The sequence below is a fragment of the Balaenoptera musculus genome, chromosome 6 (genome assembly GCF_009873245.2).
Source record: "Balaenoptera musculus isolate JJ_BM4_2016_0621 chromosome 6, mBalMus1.pri.v3, whole genome shotgun sequence".
Classification (NCBI taxonomy): domain Eukaryota; kingdom Metazoa; phylum Chordata; class Mammalia; order Artiodactyla; family Balaenopteridae; genus Balaenoptera; species Balaenoptera musculus.
The window spans coordinates 71,409,084-71,429,713 of record NC_045790.1 but is presented as its reverse complement, the minus strand read 5'-3'; the positions used below and the strand labels follow the sequence as shown (position 1 = coordinate 71,429,713).

The window sequence follows — 20,630 nt, the reverse complement described above, 5'->3', positions numbered from 1 at the left end:
CATTTTTAACAAATTTCAGTTTATGCCTTATTGTATATATAAAATTCAGCAGTAAAACAGACTAAATGGACTTTGTTGAGATTTTTATACAAATACATGTTCCATATATAGACATTTAAGATTGAAGGACCCTGGGCAAATTCCCTTGTTACTGTATTTGTAGACTGAATTTTCAGAAGCCCCATAGTTCTATTTGTTTCTTTTCATTTCAAAGTGGGAAATGCTAAAGGTTATCATACGGGCTACTAGTAAAAAGTCCTATTGCCATTTGGAGCACATCAAACTTAAAGCCCATGCAGTTTAAAGATAAAAAAGTATTGTTCATGGGAGTAGACTTGGAAATTGGAATTGACTTATGAGCTAAATTTGGGGAATACAGACAATAATGAAATTCCTTTTTAATTGACACAATGACAGCTGATTATACACATTTTTCTCTGGTTTTCCACAAGAACACATTTTAGTTTCCATAGGCTTATGTTGATTTGCCAGAAGTACTGAGAAAAGTCTTTGCTTTGCTAAGGCTTTTCAGTGGTCTGAAAATAGAATGACAGATGTTACAGTAAAGGAAATTTGTGATGGTAGAGTGATGCTAATAAGTGGAGAACAGTTTGATTGTGAACCTCTGGTTTGGTGTGATATGTTTGCCATCATATATGCTCAATTAGAAGGCAGTTCCCCATTTTCCCCATGAGAATATCCCAGCTCCAGATTCTTTTGCCAATTGAAATATATAAGATTTTAAGGAGAGACCTGACACATTAAAATCTGCTTGTACTTAATTTGGTTACATAAACCATTGTATTACATACAGAATTCAGAAATAAAGTTATATCTTGTTTTACTGTCTCATATGCTAAAATAATTTTGTTCAGTCCCTTTGTATGTATAGGGATCCTTTTGGAATAATTTGTCTTCCCAAGATAGGTGATAGCTACTAGGAATATGAGTGTCTTCATAAGTCTTGGATATAAGGCAACTCCTTTTTCTTCTTAAAAATAATACTTTGGGGATAAAACCCTAAAACAACAACTGAACATTTGATAATTCTTTATATCCTTATTTCTCACTGATATTTAGAAGTATTTCTCAAATTTAAGAAGTCAGAGTCTTGAGTGAGCTTATTCTTACTAAATATCTTAAGTTTTTAGTTGTTAATATGGATTTTGTCTTTTTTTTTTTTTCCCCTTTTCTTTGAGGGGTTGGACATAATTGCCTTATTTCATTTCAGGGATCCTTCTAAAGTAAATATTCTGGTACCTGGTGCTGGACTAGGAAGACTGGCCTGGGAAATAGCTATGCTAGGTTATGCTTGTCAAGGAAATGAATGGAGTTTTTTTATGCTCTTTTCTTCCAACTTTGTACTCAACAGGTATTTAATTTACTTTTTGCTGGAAATAGTAATTTCTCAGAATCAGATTGACTTACCTATTTTTGCAGAATTCTGAATTTGAAGATAAGTACATAGTGTTTAATTATGGTATATATCATAAATGTTTCTTATTAAAATTAAATTGCTTATACAATTACTACTTTAATTAGTTGCCTAGTTAACAGAATGTTGAACGGGATGGGTAAGTGATGTTTTAAAAAGTGATTGGGTACTCCATGAAACTAAAATGATTTCTCTGCAGAATTTTGGGCTAAGTATTGTCCTGGAAGGAGTATTTTCTTATTGTTCCTTAAACTTATTCACCCCTTTGTTTCTTTAGTGGAGTAAGATTATAATGTAGCAGTCATAATTTTTTTCTTAATCAAATTCTTATAAATGGCTCACATATCTGAGTTGGAAAGATCTCGCAGAACTTCTGTGGCCTCATTTAGAAAGTAGTGGAAAAGAGTTTTTAAAGCCAGAAGAGGTGTGTTAGAGAAAAAGTAAATAGCTGCCTTGTTTAAATAATGTGTTGTCTTGGTAGCAGTGTGAGTTAGGGGATAGTGAGAAGGTAAAAAGGAGAGTGTTGTACAAAATAATTAAAATAATTAGGTAACAAACAAAACCCATACCTTTTTTGAAAAAATACTTAGACTTTTTTACTTGAGCTTGAGTTTCAGCAATATATTTTTAAAAATTTGAATGAAAATAGCACATTTATATATCTGAATTTACCTTAATTTTGTTTCTGTGTTTTAATCCGTGATTGGTTACTCATCTACATGCCTATGTGGAGTTTCAGATTACAGGGTGGAGTGTAGTGGTAACCCTTTTAAGTATTAATTATATAAGTAAATCTTCAATCAAACAGATTATATTTTAGTGTTTAAAGTAGATTTCCCTGGTAAAATATTTAGTTAACACTGAATTTTATGCTCATATTTTGCAGATGTTCTGAAATTAATAAATATAAGCTTTATCCCTGGATTCATCAGTTTAGCAATAACCGGAGGTCAGCTGATCAGATACGACCCATCTTTTTCCCTGATGTTGACCCCCACAGTCTTCCTCCCGGTTCTAACTTTTCTATGACAGCAGGAGATTTTCAGGAGATATACTCAGAATGCAGTAAGTCCAAAGATCACATGCTTTATTCTAAATTTAATGAGCTGATTTTATACCAAGCCAAAGTTGTGGTCATTCATTTTGACGATAAATATAAGGTATACTTCAACGACAATTTAGAATATTTTCAAAGTTATGTATAAGGCAGTGATGGGAAATATAAAGAAATATGAGATCCCACAATTAAGAAATTTAGAATCTGTTGGGTCTATTAATATAAGACAACATGTAAACAAAGGTTGAGTAATGAATACAATAAAGATGGAAGTAGGTTAGTGTGAGAAGTGAGCTCTTTGTGGAGAGGCTGTGACTTGAAGAATAGGGAGGAATGGCATTCAGAGGTACAAAGATATGAATGAGTAAGGTAATCGGGGATGGTAGAATAGCCTTACTGGAAGGAAAAAGGACATTTGGGGATTTAATGGGAGATACGGCTAGAGAAGTAGGTTGGTTCCAGATTGTGGATGACATTTATAATCAGGCTATGAAGTTTGGACTTCAGCCTGGCAAAATGTTGAAGAAATTTGAGCTAGGCATTAGAGAAAGGGTGATGATAATGGGGAAAGAGGAGAGAGGGATTGGCAATAAAAGGAAGAAGAAAAATAGAAGGCTGAGAGGTCAGCAAGTTCATTCATTTAACAGGTATTTGTTGAGTGCTAAGTAGCAGGCATTGCAAAGAGAGCAGTGAGCAAAACAAAGCCCCTGTGCACAGGGAACCCATATTCTAGTTCGGAGAGAGAGGTGATAACAAATTAATATTGTGAGGAAGAAAAAATAAGGCAGGGTAAAGGGGATAATGAGTGACTGGGGAGAGACTGCTGGTTTATATAGAATTCCCAGGGAAGGTCTTTCTAAAAGGGGAACTTAAAAAGAAAGATTGAGCAGAGAACCTCAAAGGAATGAAGAAGCAAGCCATTCAGATATGTGGGGGAAAGTGTTGCAGAGGGAATGGCAAAGGAAAGAAGATTAGGGGGTGGGAAGGACGCTTGTTCTGCTCAAGAAGAGTAAGAGGGTCAGTTTGGCTGGGGTGTGATAAGCAGTGGGCAAATGATGGGAGATCAGGTTGGAGTGGGTTTGGTGAGGCTGACTCATAGGCCACAGCGAAGACTTTGAATTGTGCTCTGAGAGAAATGGGAGGCCTTGGAGAGATTAGAGCAGGAGAAGAACAAGATAGTAAAGTTTTTGTTTATTTTTCCCTGAACGCTGACCTTGGGAAAACCTGCACTCTGAAGGTAGGAGAGAGATAGAAGGTGTTAGGTGCTGGGGGTAAGTTAGGGAGCAGGGTCTCAAAATAGGAGTGAAATAATGGAAAACATTGCTTTGTCAAGTAAAAGTGACTTTCTTCTGGAGCAGGTTTGAAAGAGGAGATGGTGAAGGTAATCCGCAGTTGGATCAAGTGCCTTATTTGTACAGACAGCCACCTTCAATGCAGTCTCTTCTGTCTCTGTGCCAGGCCACAGCCTCCAAAAGGCAAACAGAGCTCTCTGCTGGGTTCCCACCCACTGCTGCTGACTGCCCCCATCCCCCTTTTCAACTGGCAGTTCTCCCAAGTACTGGTGGATGCTTATGTATTTTGATGCCATTCATTTCTCAATTGGCAGCAAATGCATGCAGTCTTTTTGAAACCTTCCGGAATTGGTAGCTAACACTGGTTTAAATCACAACTTAAAATTCAAATATTATTTCATCTTAACTGATTTTAAATGAAGGCTAGAAGTTGAAAAGATTATAAACAAAACTCTTATAAATATTATTTGGTAAGGATATAGTGATATAGGTTATCAAAAATGATTCCCAAATTGATTACCTTATCAAATTAGTAATAAAAGCTTTTATGAATTACAAAGTATCTCATAAATGATTATTTGATAGCCTTGATTATAGTAGTTGATTGGAAGAGTTTAGCTTCTATACCCCTGCAGTTAAATATTCATAGTCTGTAAAGAGGTAACTGGTACCTTTATAGAATTCATTAAAAGAAAGGCAAAATAATATAACATGTAGTAATTTGATTTTCCTTGAATAGGTACCTGGGACTGTATTGCTACCTGTTTCTTCATAGACACAGCTCACAATGTAATTGATTATATTGACACAATATGGAAAATACTCAAACCAGGTGGAATTTGGATAAATCTAGGTAAGTTCCTCAGTATTTATTAGAATTTACACATTAATCTGACTACTTAGAGCTGTTCTGCATTTGGTAACTTCCCAGTACTAAATGTTCACGGAAGTTGTAATTATGTCATACATGTTTTAAAACCTCCGCAGTTTCCTCTAGACTGCATTCTAGTTAGTGGTACAGCTCCTCCAATCATAGTTAGTTCCTCCAAAAGCAGTAGAACCCCCAAAATTTGTATATTCATACTAGGTCAGTCTCACAGCAGTCATAATTTCAAAGAGGTACTAACTATTAAGTTGATTATAATCGTTCCCTCATCTTCCCCACCCTCCATTCCATGGAGACAGTGCTTCCTTTAAGAAGGAAGTGTTCTTTTTTTATTTCTGTAATGAAACGTTTGAGGGAAAGCACTTAATCTCTCCCATGGAAACCTCCTCCCCAGTACATATACATACTAGGAAAAGAGTAGGTATGATAATTTATGTTACTACCTTGAGTTTAAGAAAGGGTAGAAATATAATTTAATTTATGCAAAAAACTTTTTACTGCATCCTATTGCCACGTGCTAGAAATCAAATAATGAGTATGACATGGTCCTTCCCATCCAGAGTCTAAGGGAAATTGCCAATTTTATCCTCTTCCTTTAAAATAAAGGGAGAATAATGATAATCAAGGTAAATATACTTGTCTTTTTTAGTAGGATATATAATCCATACTAAGAAAGACTTTATATTATGTAAAAGTCAGATAAACATTGTTTGAGTCCTTGGTGTCTTCAGTATTGGTGTAGTTTTGTTGGTGGGTTCTGTTACGTGCTCTCTTTAATGATTTGACTTTACCAGAGAATTAACTAGTAGGAGTAAGCCTACAGGTAGTAGTAGGTCTTTTCCAGACTTCTCTTTAGAAGTCCATAGGAAAGATGAGAGCAGCTGTAAACTGCAGCCATGATATGAAGCAAATATCTCTAACCTTGGATCTTCCTTAAAAGAAAAGTTTTCTTTTTCCTGAGGAATGATTGAAAGATAACATTACCTACTGGGTATTTGCTCCCTGTGGGTTAGGCATTATGTTAGCCACTTAAAAATACCTTGCTTAGTCTCAAAGCAACCCTATGTTGAAATGGGATTATTGCTATTTTATAATTGAAGAAACTGAATCTTGGGTTAAGTAACTAGCAGAAAGGTTGTGGAGCTTATATATGGCAGAAACAGGCTGACAGCCCCCATCCAACCCCTTGAATGCCTAATCAGCTACCTCTGCAGGCTTGTGCTGGGTCAGTCTATAACTTAGCATTATTCTGACTGTGCAGTCATTTGGGGGTTGGAGGTTTGTCCTGTACACTGTAGGATGGTTGACAGCATCCCTGGCTTGTACCTACTAGATTCCAGTAGTAGTTCCCCAGTTGTGAGAGCCAAAAATGCAAAACTACCCTTGATCAAAAACCATTGCTCTAGCCTTGTGCTAATGCCTTAGTCCAGGCCCTCATCATTGCTTGCCTGGATTAATGCAGTAGTTTTCTTAAGAGTATCCCTGCTTTCAAGTTATCTTCAACCCTCTACACCTCTTTCAGTTCTCCATTTACCACCAGAGTGATCTTCCCAACGTGCAAATCTATCCCTGTCAGACTCCCTGCATAAAAGTCTAACTTTGTTGGTAACCTAAACTCTTGTGGATGTATAGTGCCCTTTGTGATCTTTCTTCTGTCTTGTGTCTCAGCTTCATTTTTTTTTTTTTTTACTGCCCCTGCCCTGACCTCAAGTGCTAGTCCTCTGGCCTAGAAAGCGCTTTCTTTTTCTTCTCTGTTTTCATTTGGCTCTGCCCTATGTGCTCTTTAACACTCAGCTCAGGAGATCCTTTCATATTGGGTTAAATGTCCTGTATTTCTCTTTTATATTCTCACAGAATCTGTCAGTAGCATTTAACACATTGTGGTATAGTCATCTTTTTGTTTCCCCTACTAGTCTTTAAGCTTGATGAGGGCAGGAATCTAATGCCTCTTCCTCACTTGGAGTGAATATTTAGCAACTGTTATGTGTATGAATGGATGTATTGTTTCAGAATTTGAAATCAGGATCAAAGTAATGTTAAGATGCCACAGAAGTTTTGCTGCAAGGGACTTAATAAAGTGGCATTTATATTGGTAAATTCATAACATTCCTATGGTTTCGGCTTCAGCCATGTGGACTTGGAAAATTAGTTTTATCTGTAAACTGAGAGTGTGTCCCCAGCCCCTCGGGTACAGTTTCACCCTAATCATGCTTACATAGACCAGAATGTCAACATATTCATATGTAATGAGAGAGGTAACTGCTAGCCATTCTGGAATACTAAAAAGTTACATTGGAAGTTAAATTGTAATGAAAAATTTGCGACATTATATGAGATTAGAGTTGGGAATATTATTAATTTATAAAATGCTTTAAGGGGTATTTAAGGTATTCACTTTAATGTTTCCTAGGTTCGGGAAAACTAGTGAGCTTTTCAAGGGAACGCTTATGCATATGTCCTTTGGGAAAGGCTCTGATCTGGCAAAATGCAGAAGAATGCCTGTGCATCCTGTGCAACTGTTTTTTAGTTTTTCATGGTGATCAGTACCCCTTAAATGCATTTATATGGAATTTTTATTTATTTATTTATTTATTTATTTATTTATGCTGTGTTGGGTCTTCGTTTCTGTGCGAGGGCTTCCTCTAGTTGTGGCAAGCGGGGGCCACTCTTCATCGCGGTGCGCGGGCCTCTCACTATCGCGGCCTCTCCTGTTGCGGAGCACAGGCTCCAGACGCGCAGGCTCAGTAGTTGTGGCTCACGGGCCTAGTTGCTCCGCGGCATGTGGGATCTTCCCAGACCAGGGCTCGAACCCGTGTCCCCTGCATTAGCAGGCAGATTCTCAACCACTGCGCCACCAGGGAAGCCCTGGAATTTATTTTTTAAAGTGGGGGTGTAGGTGTGAGTGTCTGTGCTCATGCACTGATACATTTATAGTTGGATAGTGGAGGGCAGGCAATTAGCAAATTGAATCTAACTTCATCTGGAAGAATAAACAGGTTAAAAAGTACCAAAGGAGGTCTTTGTAAAGCGTAATGAGAAATGGAGCTTATCAGATTTGAAAGCACTGTAAACCTACAGAATTTTTAAAAACATGAGCGATTTCCTATAAAAGGTGGATGATTGAACACATACATTATCTCCTCACTGAGATCTTGTTACAGTTTATAAAAAAGTATAAAACACATGAACAAAGAATGGCAGGGATGTCATCAGGGGACAAAAGAATGTAACAGTATTTCAGAAGATGGGGTAGGTGGATAAGTTGTGCAAAGAAACCAACGTGAATAGAGCCGGTTGACCTGGAATAACCCTGGAAAATGAGGCACCAAATGAAAACAACGTAAGTTGAAAACCTATATTTAGGAAACAGTTGACCTCTCATCTAACCAAGATGCCTACCTTATGCCCCCTTCCAGTCCATGCTCAGGCAGGAGACCAGAAGTTTAATTCCCTGGAAAAAGTAAATGGAAAAGGAGCAGAATTTATGAAAGCATGGCCTAGTAGAGAGTGAGTGTGAAATGTAGGACAGAAAAGAAGAGGATTAATTAAAAGTCTGCATTGGAAAATGATCAGGCAGTGACCACCAGTTCACCCTACTCCTACTCCCAACACCTCCCTACCTTGCCTATAAAACTTTTTGCTGGGGTTTGAGTGCCAGCTGTCTGTTTTGCACAGATGCAAGCCATGTTTCTTTAAGTGGGCATGTCAGTATAGCTACATGAGCTTTTTTTTTTTTTTTTTTTTTTTATTTATTTTTGGCTGCATTGAGTCTTCATTGCTGCGCACAGGCTTTCTCTAGTTGTGGCGAGGGGGTGCTACTCTTCGTTGCAGTGTGCGGGCTTCTCATTGCGGTGGCTTCTCTTGTTGTGGAGCATGGGCTAGAGGTGCGTGGGCTTCAGTAGTTTTGGCATGTAGGCTCAGTAGTTGTGGCTCGCAGGCTCTAAAGTGCAGGTTCAGTAGTTGCAGTGCACAGGCTTAGTTGCTCCACGGCATGTGGCATCTTCCTGGACCAGGGCTCGAACCCATGTCCCCTGCATTGGCAGGTGGATTCTTAACCACTGCGCCACCAGGGAAGTCCTACACCAGCTTTTAATAATCGTATGGTGGATCTTTTTCTCTTAAATCCTTTCTGTATCTTTATGTTTTAGATGCGTCTCTTATATACAGCATACAGTTAAATTTTCTTTCACTATCCAATCTAATAATCTCTGTCTCTTAACTGGAACTTTTAGAACCTTAAGGATATAAATGGTTTAAATCAACTTATCCCAGATTTGGTAAATGGGATCTCCTTCACGCTGGCTCCTGTGTCCTTTTGACATATCCCTGTCATTTTTTGAGCACCTCCTTTCTGGCATAACCAGGTATAACAGGCCCATCTTATACTTTTTCTGCCTGAGATCCCTGAAATCAGTCATTTTTTCCAAGGATTCCTGGTTCCTTTTAGTGGGGAATGGTATGTAGAAATGAAAATCTGGATTCTACCTCTGTGATGCTATTGCTTCTAGACCTTTTTAGAAGTATATGTTTGTACCCTTCTATGTCTATAGACACAGTTCATGTTTATAGATCATGAGTTTATGCTGGTACTTTTAGTTCCCAAGCAACACTAGGTATAGAGTACAAGGTTGGCATATAGCTTTCAATACATGAAAGATATCATTCCAGTGGCTTCTAGCTTCCATTTTTGCTGTTGAGACTTTAGCTATTTTAACTGTTGCTTCTTTAAGTAATCAGTTTTGTTTTTAAGATTTTTCACTTTGTAGTTTTTTCAGGTTCAATATTATATCTAATTGTGAATTTTTCTTTTTAAAAACTATACAGTTTATTGGGCTACCTGAGTCTGTAAATTTTTTCATCAGTTCTGAAAAATCTTAGCTCAAAAAAAGGGTCTCCACTTGCCAATATGAGACAAGCGTAGCATCAAAATAAGTAATAACATGTATTATTTCTATTATTATTTCATAAACCTCCTCTCCCTCATTCTTTTTCTCTCCTGGAAATGCAATCAAATGTATTTTAGACCTTCTCACTCTAGCTTTCACTTCTCTTTACTTGCTATTTTTTTGTCTCTCTGTTCTGCATTCTGGATAATTTATTCTGACCTGTCCTCCCATTCACAAATTCTCTCTTTCACTGTGTCTAACATCTATTTTATTTCTATTAGGTGGGGTTTTTTTGTTTGTTTGTTTGTGTGTTTTGGTCTGCGATGTCATTTAAGAATCTTCTATTCTCTGAATATATTTTCAAGATAGTCTTTTATTTCTTTGAAAATACTGAGTGTATTTTGTCCAGTAATTGTAATATCTCAAGTCTTTGCAGGTCAGTCTCTGCTTTCTCCTGTTCCTGCTGGTTCTTGCTTATGGTTCTTTGTTTCCCTGGGCTGTGGACCTTAACCGTTTATTTATTGCTCATTGCCCTTGAGAAGTCACTTTTGGAGATTTCTGGAGACCTACATTAAAGGGTTTTTTCTCCAAAGGAATGTGCATTTGCTTCTGGGAGAAGATTGGAACATTATCAGATAAACAACAGAATATTAAATTCTAAATTAAATTAGAATTAAATATTAAACTAAAACCTGGACTTGAGATTCATTGGACCACTCATGTTATGTAAAATTAGGCTGAAAATCTACCCTAGGGTTAAAGCATGATTTACAATATCTCTCTGAAATTATTTTTTTTCTCTTTTTTTCCCCTTGTTTAGTAAGCACTAGGTCAGCTTTTCTTGCAACCCCCTTCCCCCCCCCCACCCCCAGGTTAAAGGATAGAGTTCAATTTACTTATTTCTTACCTTAAAGATAGCCCATAAGACAAAGTGAGAGAGTGGCATGGACATATATACACTACCAAATGTAAAATAGATAGCTAGTGGGAAGCAGCCACATAGCACAGGGAGATCAGCTCGGTGCTTTGTGACCACCTAGAGGGGTGGGATAGGGAGGGTGAGAGAGAGATGCAAGAGGGAGGGGATATGGGGATATATGTATATGTATAGCTGATTCACTTTGTTATACAGCAGAAACTAGCACACCATTGTAAAGCAATTATACTCCAATAAAGATGTTTAAAAAAAAATTTTTTTTTTAAAAAAGCAGAAGATAGCCTGTAAGATTCCAAATATAATGTTGGGTGATCTGTCAGACCTACCTTGGGTAGGCTCAGAGTTTTGTCTTTTTATCACCCTGGCCAAAAGAGTTTGTTAAATTGCAGGTCCATTTCATATGGATAGTCAAATACCCTCAGGGTAAAAATGGCATCTAGCTTTACCTCTGGTTAATCCTCTGGGCTCCTGGTAGTTTCTTAGTAACTTGCCATGTATTCTATATTTTTAAGATTTAAAAAAATAAATTATATACGCCAATTTTAGTTGTTTTCAGTAGAAGCATTGGTCTGAATAACCTAACCTGCCTTTACAGGAAGCAGAAGTTCCTTTATATGTTTTTGTATTTTTGCAATGAGCTCTATTTTTTTAATTAGAAAAAAATTGGAAAGGGAAAAAAAGTTAAAAGTCTTTAAGAGAAACCTACCCAGAAGTGAAATAGACAGCATAAATGTATAAGTTATAAAAGAGTAAATGTAAATGACCTATATACAGGGGGAAAAAATGTTCGCCTTCATTGCTAATCAAATAAATATACATGAGATGCCATTTTTCACGTATCATATTGGGTAGATTTTAAAATTTTTTGCTTGATGTTTAGATAAGGTACTGTGAGATAGGGTATGCTTATGTACTGCTAGTGGGAGTATAGTAATAAAACTTTATTCAGGAAGAAAACAATTTGATAATGTATGATAAAATCTTAACAATTCATACACTGGTCAGGGTTTGGCAAACTATAGCCCACAGGCCATATCTGGCCAGCCGCCTATTTATGGCCCACCAGCTAAGAGTATTTTTTACATTTTTTAAAGGGTTGGGGTAGGGGGACACACAAATAAGAATGTGTGATTGAGATTGTATGTGGCCCACAAAGCCTCAAATATTTGCCTTGCCATCTAACCTATTACATAATTGCATTCAGTATTACGTACATGTGTTAGGTTAATTATACTTGTAGAAGTCTGTCAGAGCGAAATAATTAGATATGGGTGAAGACTAAAGACCAATGAATGGGCATACTCACTGAGCGAAAACTTAGACTGAACCTACATTTCTAACAGTAATGGAATGGATAAATAGTCACAGGATAGCCACATAGTAAAACCATTCTCCAGAAATAATCAATAAAATAGGGAAATGTTCCTAATGAAGTGTAAGATGCAAAACTATATACGTAATATCTCATGCTAATGCATCAAGGAAAGACTGCAAGGAGACACATTAAGTTTTCAAGTGGTTATCTGTGAGTGTTAGGATTACTCATGGGTTTGATTTTATTTTTATGATATTTCATGTTATTTTAGCTTTCTCTTATTGAGCTTGCTTTATACTTATGGTCAAGGAAAAAATATTTCTTTGCTTCTTCTGTTATTTCCATTAAAAAATGTGAAGAGACATGCGAGTTGAGAAAATAAAGAACTCCTCGAGGAGTGTGGCAATGTTTTATTCATCTTTATATATCCAGTGCCAGGTATTTGCTAGGTGCTTGGTAAACATTCATTTAAAGAATGAGCCACCAGGTAATAAATGTGAAAAACTGCTCAGCCTCAAGGAAATGCAGATGAAATCGTGTCTGGCCTATCATTTTCCTCTTGCCAAATTAGCAAATACTTAGTTTAATAAAAATACTTATTGTGTTTTTTCTTTTTAAGTTAGATTTGGGGGGGTATAGTTGACATATAATAAATTCACCCTTTTTTTTTTTAAAGTGTACAGTTTGATGTATTTTGAAAGCTGGATAATCATGTAACTGTTACCTCTGTCAAGATAGGGAACATTTCTATCATTCCCCAAAAGGTCTCTTGTGCCCGTTGGTAGTCAGTTCTCTCATCCTTAATACCTGGCAGTTCTCTGTTTTATGTTACTATAGTTCTCCCTTTTCCAGAATACCATATAAATAGAATCATACAGTAAGTTGCTTTTTGTGTCTGGCTTTCTTTGCTTAGCATAATGCTTTTGAAATTCATCCATTTTGTTGCATATACCAGTAGCTTTTTTCTTTTTTATTGCTGAGTAATATTTCATTGTATGGATATACTGCATTCTGTTTATTCTTTCACTGGTTGATGGACATTCGGGTTGTTCCCAAATTATTATGATTATGAATAAAGTTGCTATAAACACTTGAGTACAAATCTTTATGTAGCCACAAGTTTTCATTTCTCTTGGATAAGTACCTACTGGTGGAATTACTGGGTCATATGTGGTGCATGTATGTCAAACTTTACAAGAAACTGCCAACCAGTTTTCCAGAGTGACTGTACCATTGCATTCCCACCACTTCCTAAAGTAAGGTGTTAAAACAAGTACTTACCATTGCAGTTGTGAGTGAAAACTGTTATATCTCCTTTGGAAAGCATTTTGGCAGTTTGAATCAGGTCAGTAAAAATGTTTATTCTCTTTGTTTTATTTTATTTATTTATTTAATAAATTTAGTTTTGGCTACGTTGGGTCTTCGTTGGTACGCGTGGGCTTTCTCTAGTTGGGGTGAGCAGGGGCTACTCTTCATTGCAGTGCACAGGCTTCTCATTGCGGTGGCCTCTCTTGTTGCAGAGCACGGGCTCTAGGCACGTGGGCTTCAGTAGTTGTGGCACACAGGCTCAGTAGTTGTGGCTCGCGGACTCTAGAGTGCAAGCTTAGTAGTTGTGGCGCACGGTCTTAGTTGCTCCGCGGCATGTGGGATCTTCCCAGACCAGGGATCGAACCGTGTCCCCTGCATTGGCAGGCAGATTCTTAACCACTGCGCCCCCAGGGAAGCCCTGTTTATTCTCTTTGACCTGGAAATTTCATTTCAAGGAATGTTTTTGTAAGGAAGAATCTGAAATATACACAGAGTTATTTGTTGAAGTACCATTTGTAATAGGAGACTGAAAAATACAGCACAGTTGTAATGGTTGTCTTTGGGTGGTAAAGTTACAGATGCTTAACTGTACATTCAGTGCTGTGCTGGGCGTTATGTTGGATTCAAAAGAAACTTAAGACGTATAGCTTGTAATGGAATACAACATAAGTAGAAGTAAAATCTGGCCTAGGAATGTGTTTATGTAGATATAATAAAACAATATTGTTGGAGGTTCTTAAAATAATAGAGAAGGAACAGCATATGCTTTAGAGCTGGAAAGACTGCTATGAGGCTCTGCGTTCTTTAATAAAAGGCTTCAAAAGCTTTGGGATGATCTTGGATACAATAGGTGCTCAGTAAATGGTAGCATCTTTCATTTTTACTAGTACTAATCCAGCTAAAACGAATTGAAGCTTGATAGAGTGAGTAGTTTGGTGGGGAGTCATTGTTATCTTTTGAAAAGAGCACTAATATATAAATTATAGTTATTTTTTTCTAGTGGTTTATGTACAGTAAAAAAGAGAAGAAGAAAAACCTTTTAACCCTAAGTAAGTATGTTCCACAGAGTGTTGAGCAGTTTGGGAGCAGAAACTTTGTCTTGTTTGTTACTTTTATCTCTTGTGATTATTAGCACATGGTATGAGCAGTGGGGATGGGGTGGGGGTGGTGAGTTGGTCTCAGGATTTATAATTAACCCAATGAAAGGTACAAAGACAATTGTCTAGGTTAATCCTTTAGTATAACTTTGGAATGATAATGTTACCTGGATAAAGCTGATAGATCGGGCAAAATGTGAGACTAAAAGATTGGAAAATTTGGTTTGAGTCAGGTGATAGTTCCTTGGATATCTGGAGTGAGAGAATAGTAAAGGGGGAATGTCATTTTAAAAAGTTGTAATAGCTTTGATGAGCTTAGTGCCTACTATATGCCAGGTGTGTTATCTCACGTTAAAGTCATGTTACAGATGGGGCAGAGTTAGTGACTTGTTCATAGGCACACAATTAGTTGGTGTTAGAGCCGGGATATGAACTGTGCACTTAAAAAGCCAGCACAAGGTGGTCAAGTGGTTAGGACTCAGTGCGTTAACTGTGGTAGCCCGGGTTCAATCCCTGGTCAGGGAACTAAGATCCTGCAAGCCACGAGGTGCTGCCAAAAAAGAAGGGAAAAAAAAAAAAAGCCAGCTCTCATATCACCTTTTCCTTCTAGGAAGCCCAGCCTATAATTCTCCAACCCCCCTTACCCCCGCATTTTTCCTTCCCAGTCTGGCTTGAGGACTCTTCTCTGTTTTCACGCGATACTCAGTTTGTAACTGCAGTTTTGCATTTACTTATGGAATTATAATTACAGTATACCCTTGCATTTTGGGAGCTTGGTATTCTGTGATTCAGCTACTCCTTCAGGACCTTAAGAGTTACAGGTGTAAGGCCCATGATGTGGAGAATCACAGTGCAAGGCGGTTATACCAGAGGGTCTCGATCCCCATGAATGTAGGCCCAGCACTCAAATGGCAGTTACTTGGCCAAAGTTTCAGTGGTCTGGATACTTGTCCTTGGCAAATGTAATGGTTCTTTACTTCTCCTTTTTACGTTTCATCCTCTACCCAACTTATTTCTCAACTTGGAGTTCAGTTTAAACGGCTACTAGTGCATGTTTATATTTAAGTAGTTCATTCATAGTATCTTTAAACCATAGGTCCTCTGCTATACCACTTTGAAAATTTGGCAAATGAACTTTCCATAGAATTGAGCTATGAGGATATAAAAAACGTTGTCCTGCAGTATGGATTCCAGGTAGAGGTAAGGATGGAATGAAGTATTGCCAAAATTTAACTTCCAAAGCACTTAAACAGGAATGGTGATGTTATGGCAGTTACTGGCTTTACCTCTTAACCTTTGTTTTCTCACCCATAAAGTGAAAATAATAATACTTAGCTTTTAGAACTATAAGGATTTGAGATAATATGTATGTAAATAGAAAACTGTAATCTCTGGTGTAATCACCTTTCAATAAGTGGTAGCTGACCATTATAATATTGGCCTTTGTAGACTGAAAAATACCAGGTAGACAGGGTGGGAGGGCAGGTGTAGGTGTAAGAGGGATATTGTTTACTGTATGTACTTTTGTACTGTTCAGTCTTTTCTTATCATGTGATTATAAGGTTTCATGATACTTTGACTATTGTGTTTTAGTTGTATGTTTATTTAGAAGCATTTGATTCATTTAAAAAGTAAACAACAGGTTTGTTCTTAAAGATAAAGAAAAGCAACATATTATAGTAGTTTAGAGTTCAAGCTTTGGAATTAGACTTCTTGAGTGTGAATTCCAGTTCCACCACTTATTAGTGGTGTGACCTTGAGCAAAACTGTTGTTGGTAAAGTGGGATTACTAATAGTGCCAATCTTAGGGGGTACTTGTGTGTAATAAATGAATTAATATACAGAATATGTTTACAATAGCACCATGGTTGTCATCATCATCATCATTATGATTACTGTTTGCATTTCAGGTGGAAAAAGAATCTGTCTTGTCAACATATACTGTGAATGATCTCTCCATGATGAAGTACTACTATGAATGTGTCTTGTTTGTGGTCCGTAAACCACAGTAATGGTCTCAAGTGGTATCACAAGGAAAAAAGCTTAATAATAGCAGATGCTGAAATAAACAACTCAAAGTCGACTATCACAATGACGGGACACAACCTCAAGTCAGTGGTGCCTTCTTATTCCTAACAGAATTAAGAAATAGCGTCTATTTTCTTAATATGTCTATTGCTTTTTCAGAAACATACTATGCCATGCATATTTGTACTACACAAGTAAAAATGGAGGAAATGTCTTCAAGTATACATTTTCCTTGAAGCCCAGAATTATCTTTCAGTAGAAAAAACTTTATCTCCAGTGTCTTCATGAAGCTGTCCATTGCAAGTCTGCCATATGAATGACTAATAGTATTGAAGTCCATACTAATCTCCTTTTTTGTTCTTTTGTATGCATTGCACATGTTATTTTTAAAAGAGTCTAAGGATCCTCTGTCACTTTCAACATCTGGAATTGGGAATTTTGTTTACTTTGGACCTAAGGAATCTATACATAAAATGTGCATCTATTCTTTTATCATTCAGATTATTTGATTTTATTTTCTAGCTCAGCTGAATTTATAGTTAGCATCAAACATTTCATTTTTATGAAATGCTGAATTCATAGGATCACAGGCCAGTAAAATGCATTTTAAATAACTGAGAAATTAAGTCTTTTGGCCACACTAAATTGAACGCTTTTTGAAAGCATACTCATCATGGATCACTCTGAAATGTATGAGATTACACCATTCTAAGTGAGGCACAAAAGCCTTTATTAAAGGTACTGCTCGGAAACTAGGGACATAAGAATAAAATCTGCCCATTTGAAATGTATGATTTCAAACTATAAATGAATACAGAGTTTGTCAGTGAGATGTTTACAATAATGTCTTTTCTTTAGGTTACATGAATTACAAAAGCAAGCACTTTTTTTCCGTTAAAACAATTATATACTAGTAAAAACTGTCATGATAGTATTAATGTGGAGAAATTTTGATTATGAAATTTAGGGATACATTACTGCCCATGGTCTGTGTCTTTGATATTGTAAGAAGCAGCCATTAATATAATTTCAGATTAATACCAATTTTGTTCCCTGATAGCTGTAGCTAAAACAGTATATATGCTGCTTTAAATTTCTACCTCTAGCGGATCTTTATTGGAGGGAGTTTTCCTTTGTATTTTTTTAATGTTTATTATCCTGTTTTCCAGTAGCTTGATAAGTAGAGATGACTAATTTAACCTTTTCTTGGAGAAAAGGAAGTAATATTGAATATTTTCACAGATGATTGTGATGACATTAAGTGACCTCTGTGGCAATTTGGATTAGATAGACTTAATCTCAATAATGTGCTGGTAGCATAAATGTCATGTTTTCATAGGAAAACTTACTTAGAAATCTTTAGACCTTTACTGTCAGTTAGGTGCGGGGGAGTCACTATGCGATTTGGCATCTTACCAGTAGGACCTTTTCTGCATACACTACAGGAGCTCCTGTGGCCTTCATGCCCATGATGCAGTGAAGGATTCCGTGAAGTTAATTTGATTTGTCAAGTTATGGACACGTGTATGTAACCTGTTGAGTGTTTCTGAAAAACTGTTTCTCTTTTTTGTGTTCCTCAGTACTTGGCAGGTATTCACTTAGTGGGAATTCTCCTTACCTACCACATGGATGAACTTGAAATTAATTGCAAGGGGAAAAACACCCCAAATTTATTATTTTCTTTTAAAGAAAGAAACTTAAAAGGAGCATAAGTATTTTTAAAAAGCCATTGACAGGAAAGGAATCATACTGTTTGTAACTTAGAAATGCTTTTTATTCACTGATTAATATTCACTTTTTTACAACTTGTATCAAAACAAACGATCTTGGTTTTCTCATAGAGGGAAAAACAGGTTGACACCAAGGGGTTGGCATTATTACTTAAAATTTCTGCTATCAGGTTTTATTCTTTAATAATGTTAATTATATTTCTAAATTATAGCTTATATTTTAGTTAATTCTGAAATCAGTTATTTCATTTGTTTCTAATTTCTCCCTCATGTTATGAATACTGTTTTTTAAACGTACTTCACAAATTTGCGTCACTCTTTTTCTTATAGCTTTTGTAGTTAATCTAAACTTGAAAATTGTGGTATCAATCAATGATAGAGGTGTCACTGGAGGATTTAATTTTGTATTTCTTATGTGTAGAAATAGCTACTAAAGTGTGTAAGCCTTAAAGTTTAAAACATTTTTCTTAAATAACTCTATACACAAATGTTTTCATTCATTTTCATCAAGTGGGAGGAGATAGGTCATTGTGCTTGCTTTTGTTATTGTTTTTTTTTAAATTTCCATAATCTGAAGCAGTGCAGGCTAGGGTATATTAATCAAGTGAGCAAGATGGGATATGTAAAATATAAAGAGAAGCTGTATAAATCACAGTATAAAATTATGAAGTTTGGGAATTGTAAAATGTACTGTATTTATATGTAACTCTCATTCTAAAAGTTGCCACGAAGGCTGAATCGGAAGCTTCATGTCTGCATGAAATTTCCTATATTTTTAATGTGTATGATGGACTTAATTTTTCTTGAATATTAAAGTCTGCCAATTGCTATGAAACAATATTTGCTTGGTTGTTTCCATCTAAATTACTCATAACCATAGACATGGGAATTTTAATTAATTGAACACATAATACTTTTGAACCCTTGGATTAGCCTATTTTTATATGCATCTAATATGATTACTTGGTTTCTGAGTATGCTAGGCCTTATGCTAATTAATCTTGGTCTTTGGTTTTGTTAAATAATCAAACAAGAATTGTAAAGGAACCAGTAGAAGAAAATTCCAGGACCAGCCATTAGTAGGATGAGCACTTAACTTGCACTCAGATACTTTTCCTGAATTATTATTTGTGATCTTGGGCAAGGTGCTCCGAGTTTGTTTCCTCATCTATAAGAGAGGATTGATACCACCTATTTCAGTGGGTTTTTATGAGGTCGTATGTGCTATCTGTGAAATATTATACAGGTGTACCTCATTTTATTGCGCTTTGCAAATAGTGCATTTTTTACAAATCGCAGGTTTGTGATAACCCTTGTGTTGAGCAAGTCTATCGGCACCATTTTTCCAACAGTATTTGCTCATTTCGTGTCTTTGTGTCACATTTTGGTAATTCTTGCAATATTTCAAACTTTTCCATTATTGTATTTGTTATGGTCATCTGTGAACAGTGATCTTTGATGTTACCATTGCAAAGAGATTATGACTTGCTGAAGGTTTAGATGATGGTAGCATTTTTAGCAATAGGTATTTTTAAATTAAGGTATGTACATTTTTTTAAGACATAATGCTACTGTACAGTTAATAAACGACAGTATAAACATAACTTTCAGATGTCCTGGGAAACCAGAATATTTGTGTGACTCACTTTATTGCGATATTAGCTTTATTGCAATGGTCTGGAACCGAGTCTGCAATGTCTCTGAGGTATGCCTGTATGTGAATATGTGAAAGCACATGGTGGACAAGTAAATGTGATTTCAATCTGTGTTGACTGTTGTATAGTGATAGAAAAAGATGTATAGTGATAGAAAAAGATGAAGATTGGTAACAGGACATTACTTTTAATATTTATGGTGACCCTTTGAAAAAAGTTTCAGTGCAATCTTAGGGAAAAAAATCAAAGATGACAGGTATAAGTATAGATTCCAAAAGCTTGGTGGGAAGTGTAAAGAAATATAATAGTAGGTAATGGGAGAGAGGGCACAAGTAAAATTTAATGGAGGGTTACCCTCACTTTTACAAACATGCTAGTAGTACATGCCTCATATATATGTTTATTTCTCTTCAGTAGCTGTTTAGAAGTGGGATCATTGAGTGTGTATGTGCACTTTCAGTCAAGTTGCCTTTCAAGAAGACTACCAATTTACATTCCATCCAGCGTTTGAGAATAACTTTGCATCCATTCCTGGCCAGTACTAGATATTGCTAAGCTTTCCATATTTTGTCAATATAAGTATCTAATTTTAATATTTATTCTTTTAACTACGAGGGAAGCTGAGCAATTTGTGTAAGTTTAAGGGCCAAAGAGAGGTGTCTTTAATCTGCCAGTCTGTAGGCTCTCACCTGGCAGACCAGACCCAAAAGTTAGTAAAAACGTAGTGAGGTTCATTAAGCGGAGGATTGGCCAGAGTCGTGAGGACTGTTCTGAGTTCTGGCCTCTGAAGACTGACCACATCTGCTTTTGGTTTTACGTAGCTGGCACTGAGGCTGACCAGCAGCAGCCCATTGGACCCCATTTGTTGGATCTGTGGTTTGATATTTTGTTACTATTTCTGTAATGTTCTTTGCCGTTATCTCTTCAAATATTTCTTCTGCCCTGCTGTCGCTTGCTTCTTGCTTCTGGGGCTTCTATTACATGTACATCAGATTGTCTTGTCA

The 20,630-nt window shown here is 36.5% G+C and overlaps 1 protein-coding gene across 4 annotated transcripts in view; it reads left to right on the top strand.

The window, feature by feature from the left end:
* CARNMT1 (carnosine N-methyltransferase 1) overlaps positions 1-19,362 on the top strand; it is a 58,054-nt gene extending 38,692 nt beyond the window's left edge. For 2 of the 4 annotated variants that reach the window (XM_036854538.1, XM_036854539.1), the window contains exons 4-8: positions 1,232-1,372; positions 2,322-2,500; positions 4,524-4,637; positions 15,310-15,413; positions 16,124-19,362. In XM_036854538.1, the coding sequence (XP_036710433.1) occupies positions 1,232-1,372; positions 2,322-2,500; positions 4,524-4,637; positions 15,310-15,413; positions 16,124-16,225 (640 nt within the window). In that variant the 3' untranslated portion in view covers positions 16,226-19,362. The remainder of the gene's footprint in view (positions 1-1,231; positions 1,373-2,321; positions 2,501-4,523; positions 4,638-15,309; positions 15,414-16,123) is intronic. The other 2 variants (XM_036854536.1, XM_036854537.1) reach the window with 2 other exon arrangements.
* Positions 19,363-20,630: the final 1,268 nt, after the last annotated feature.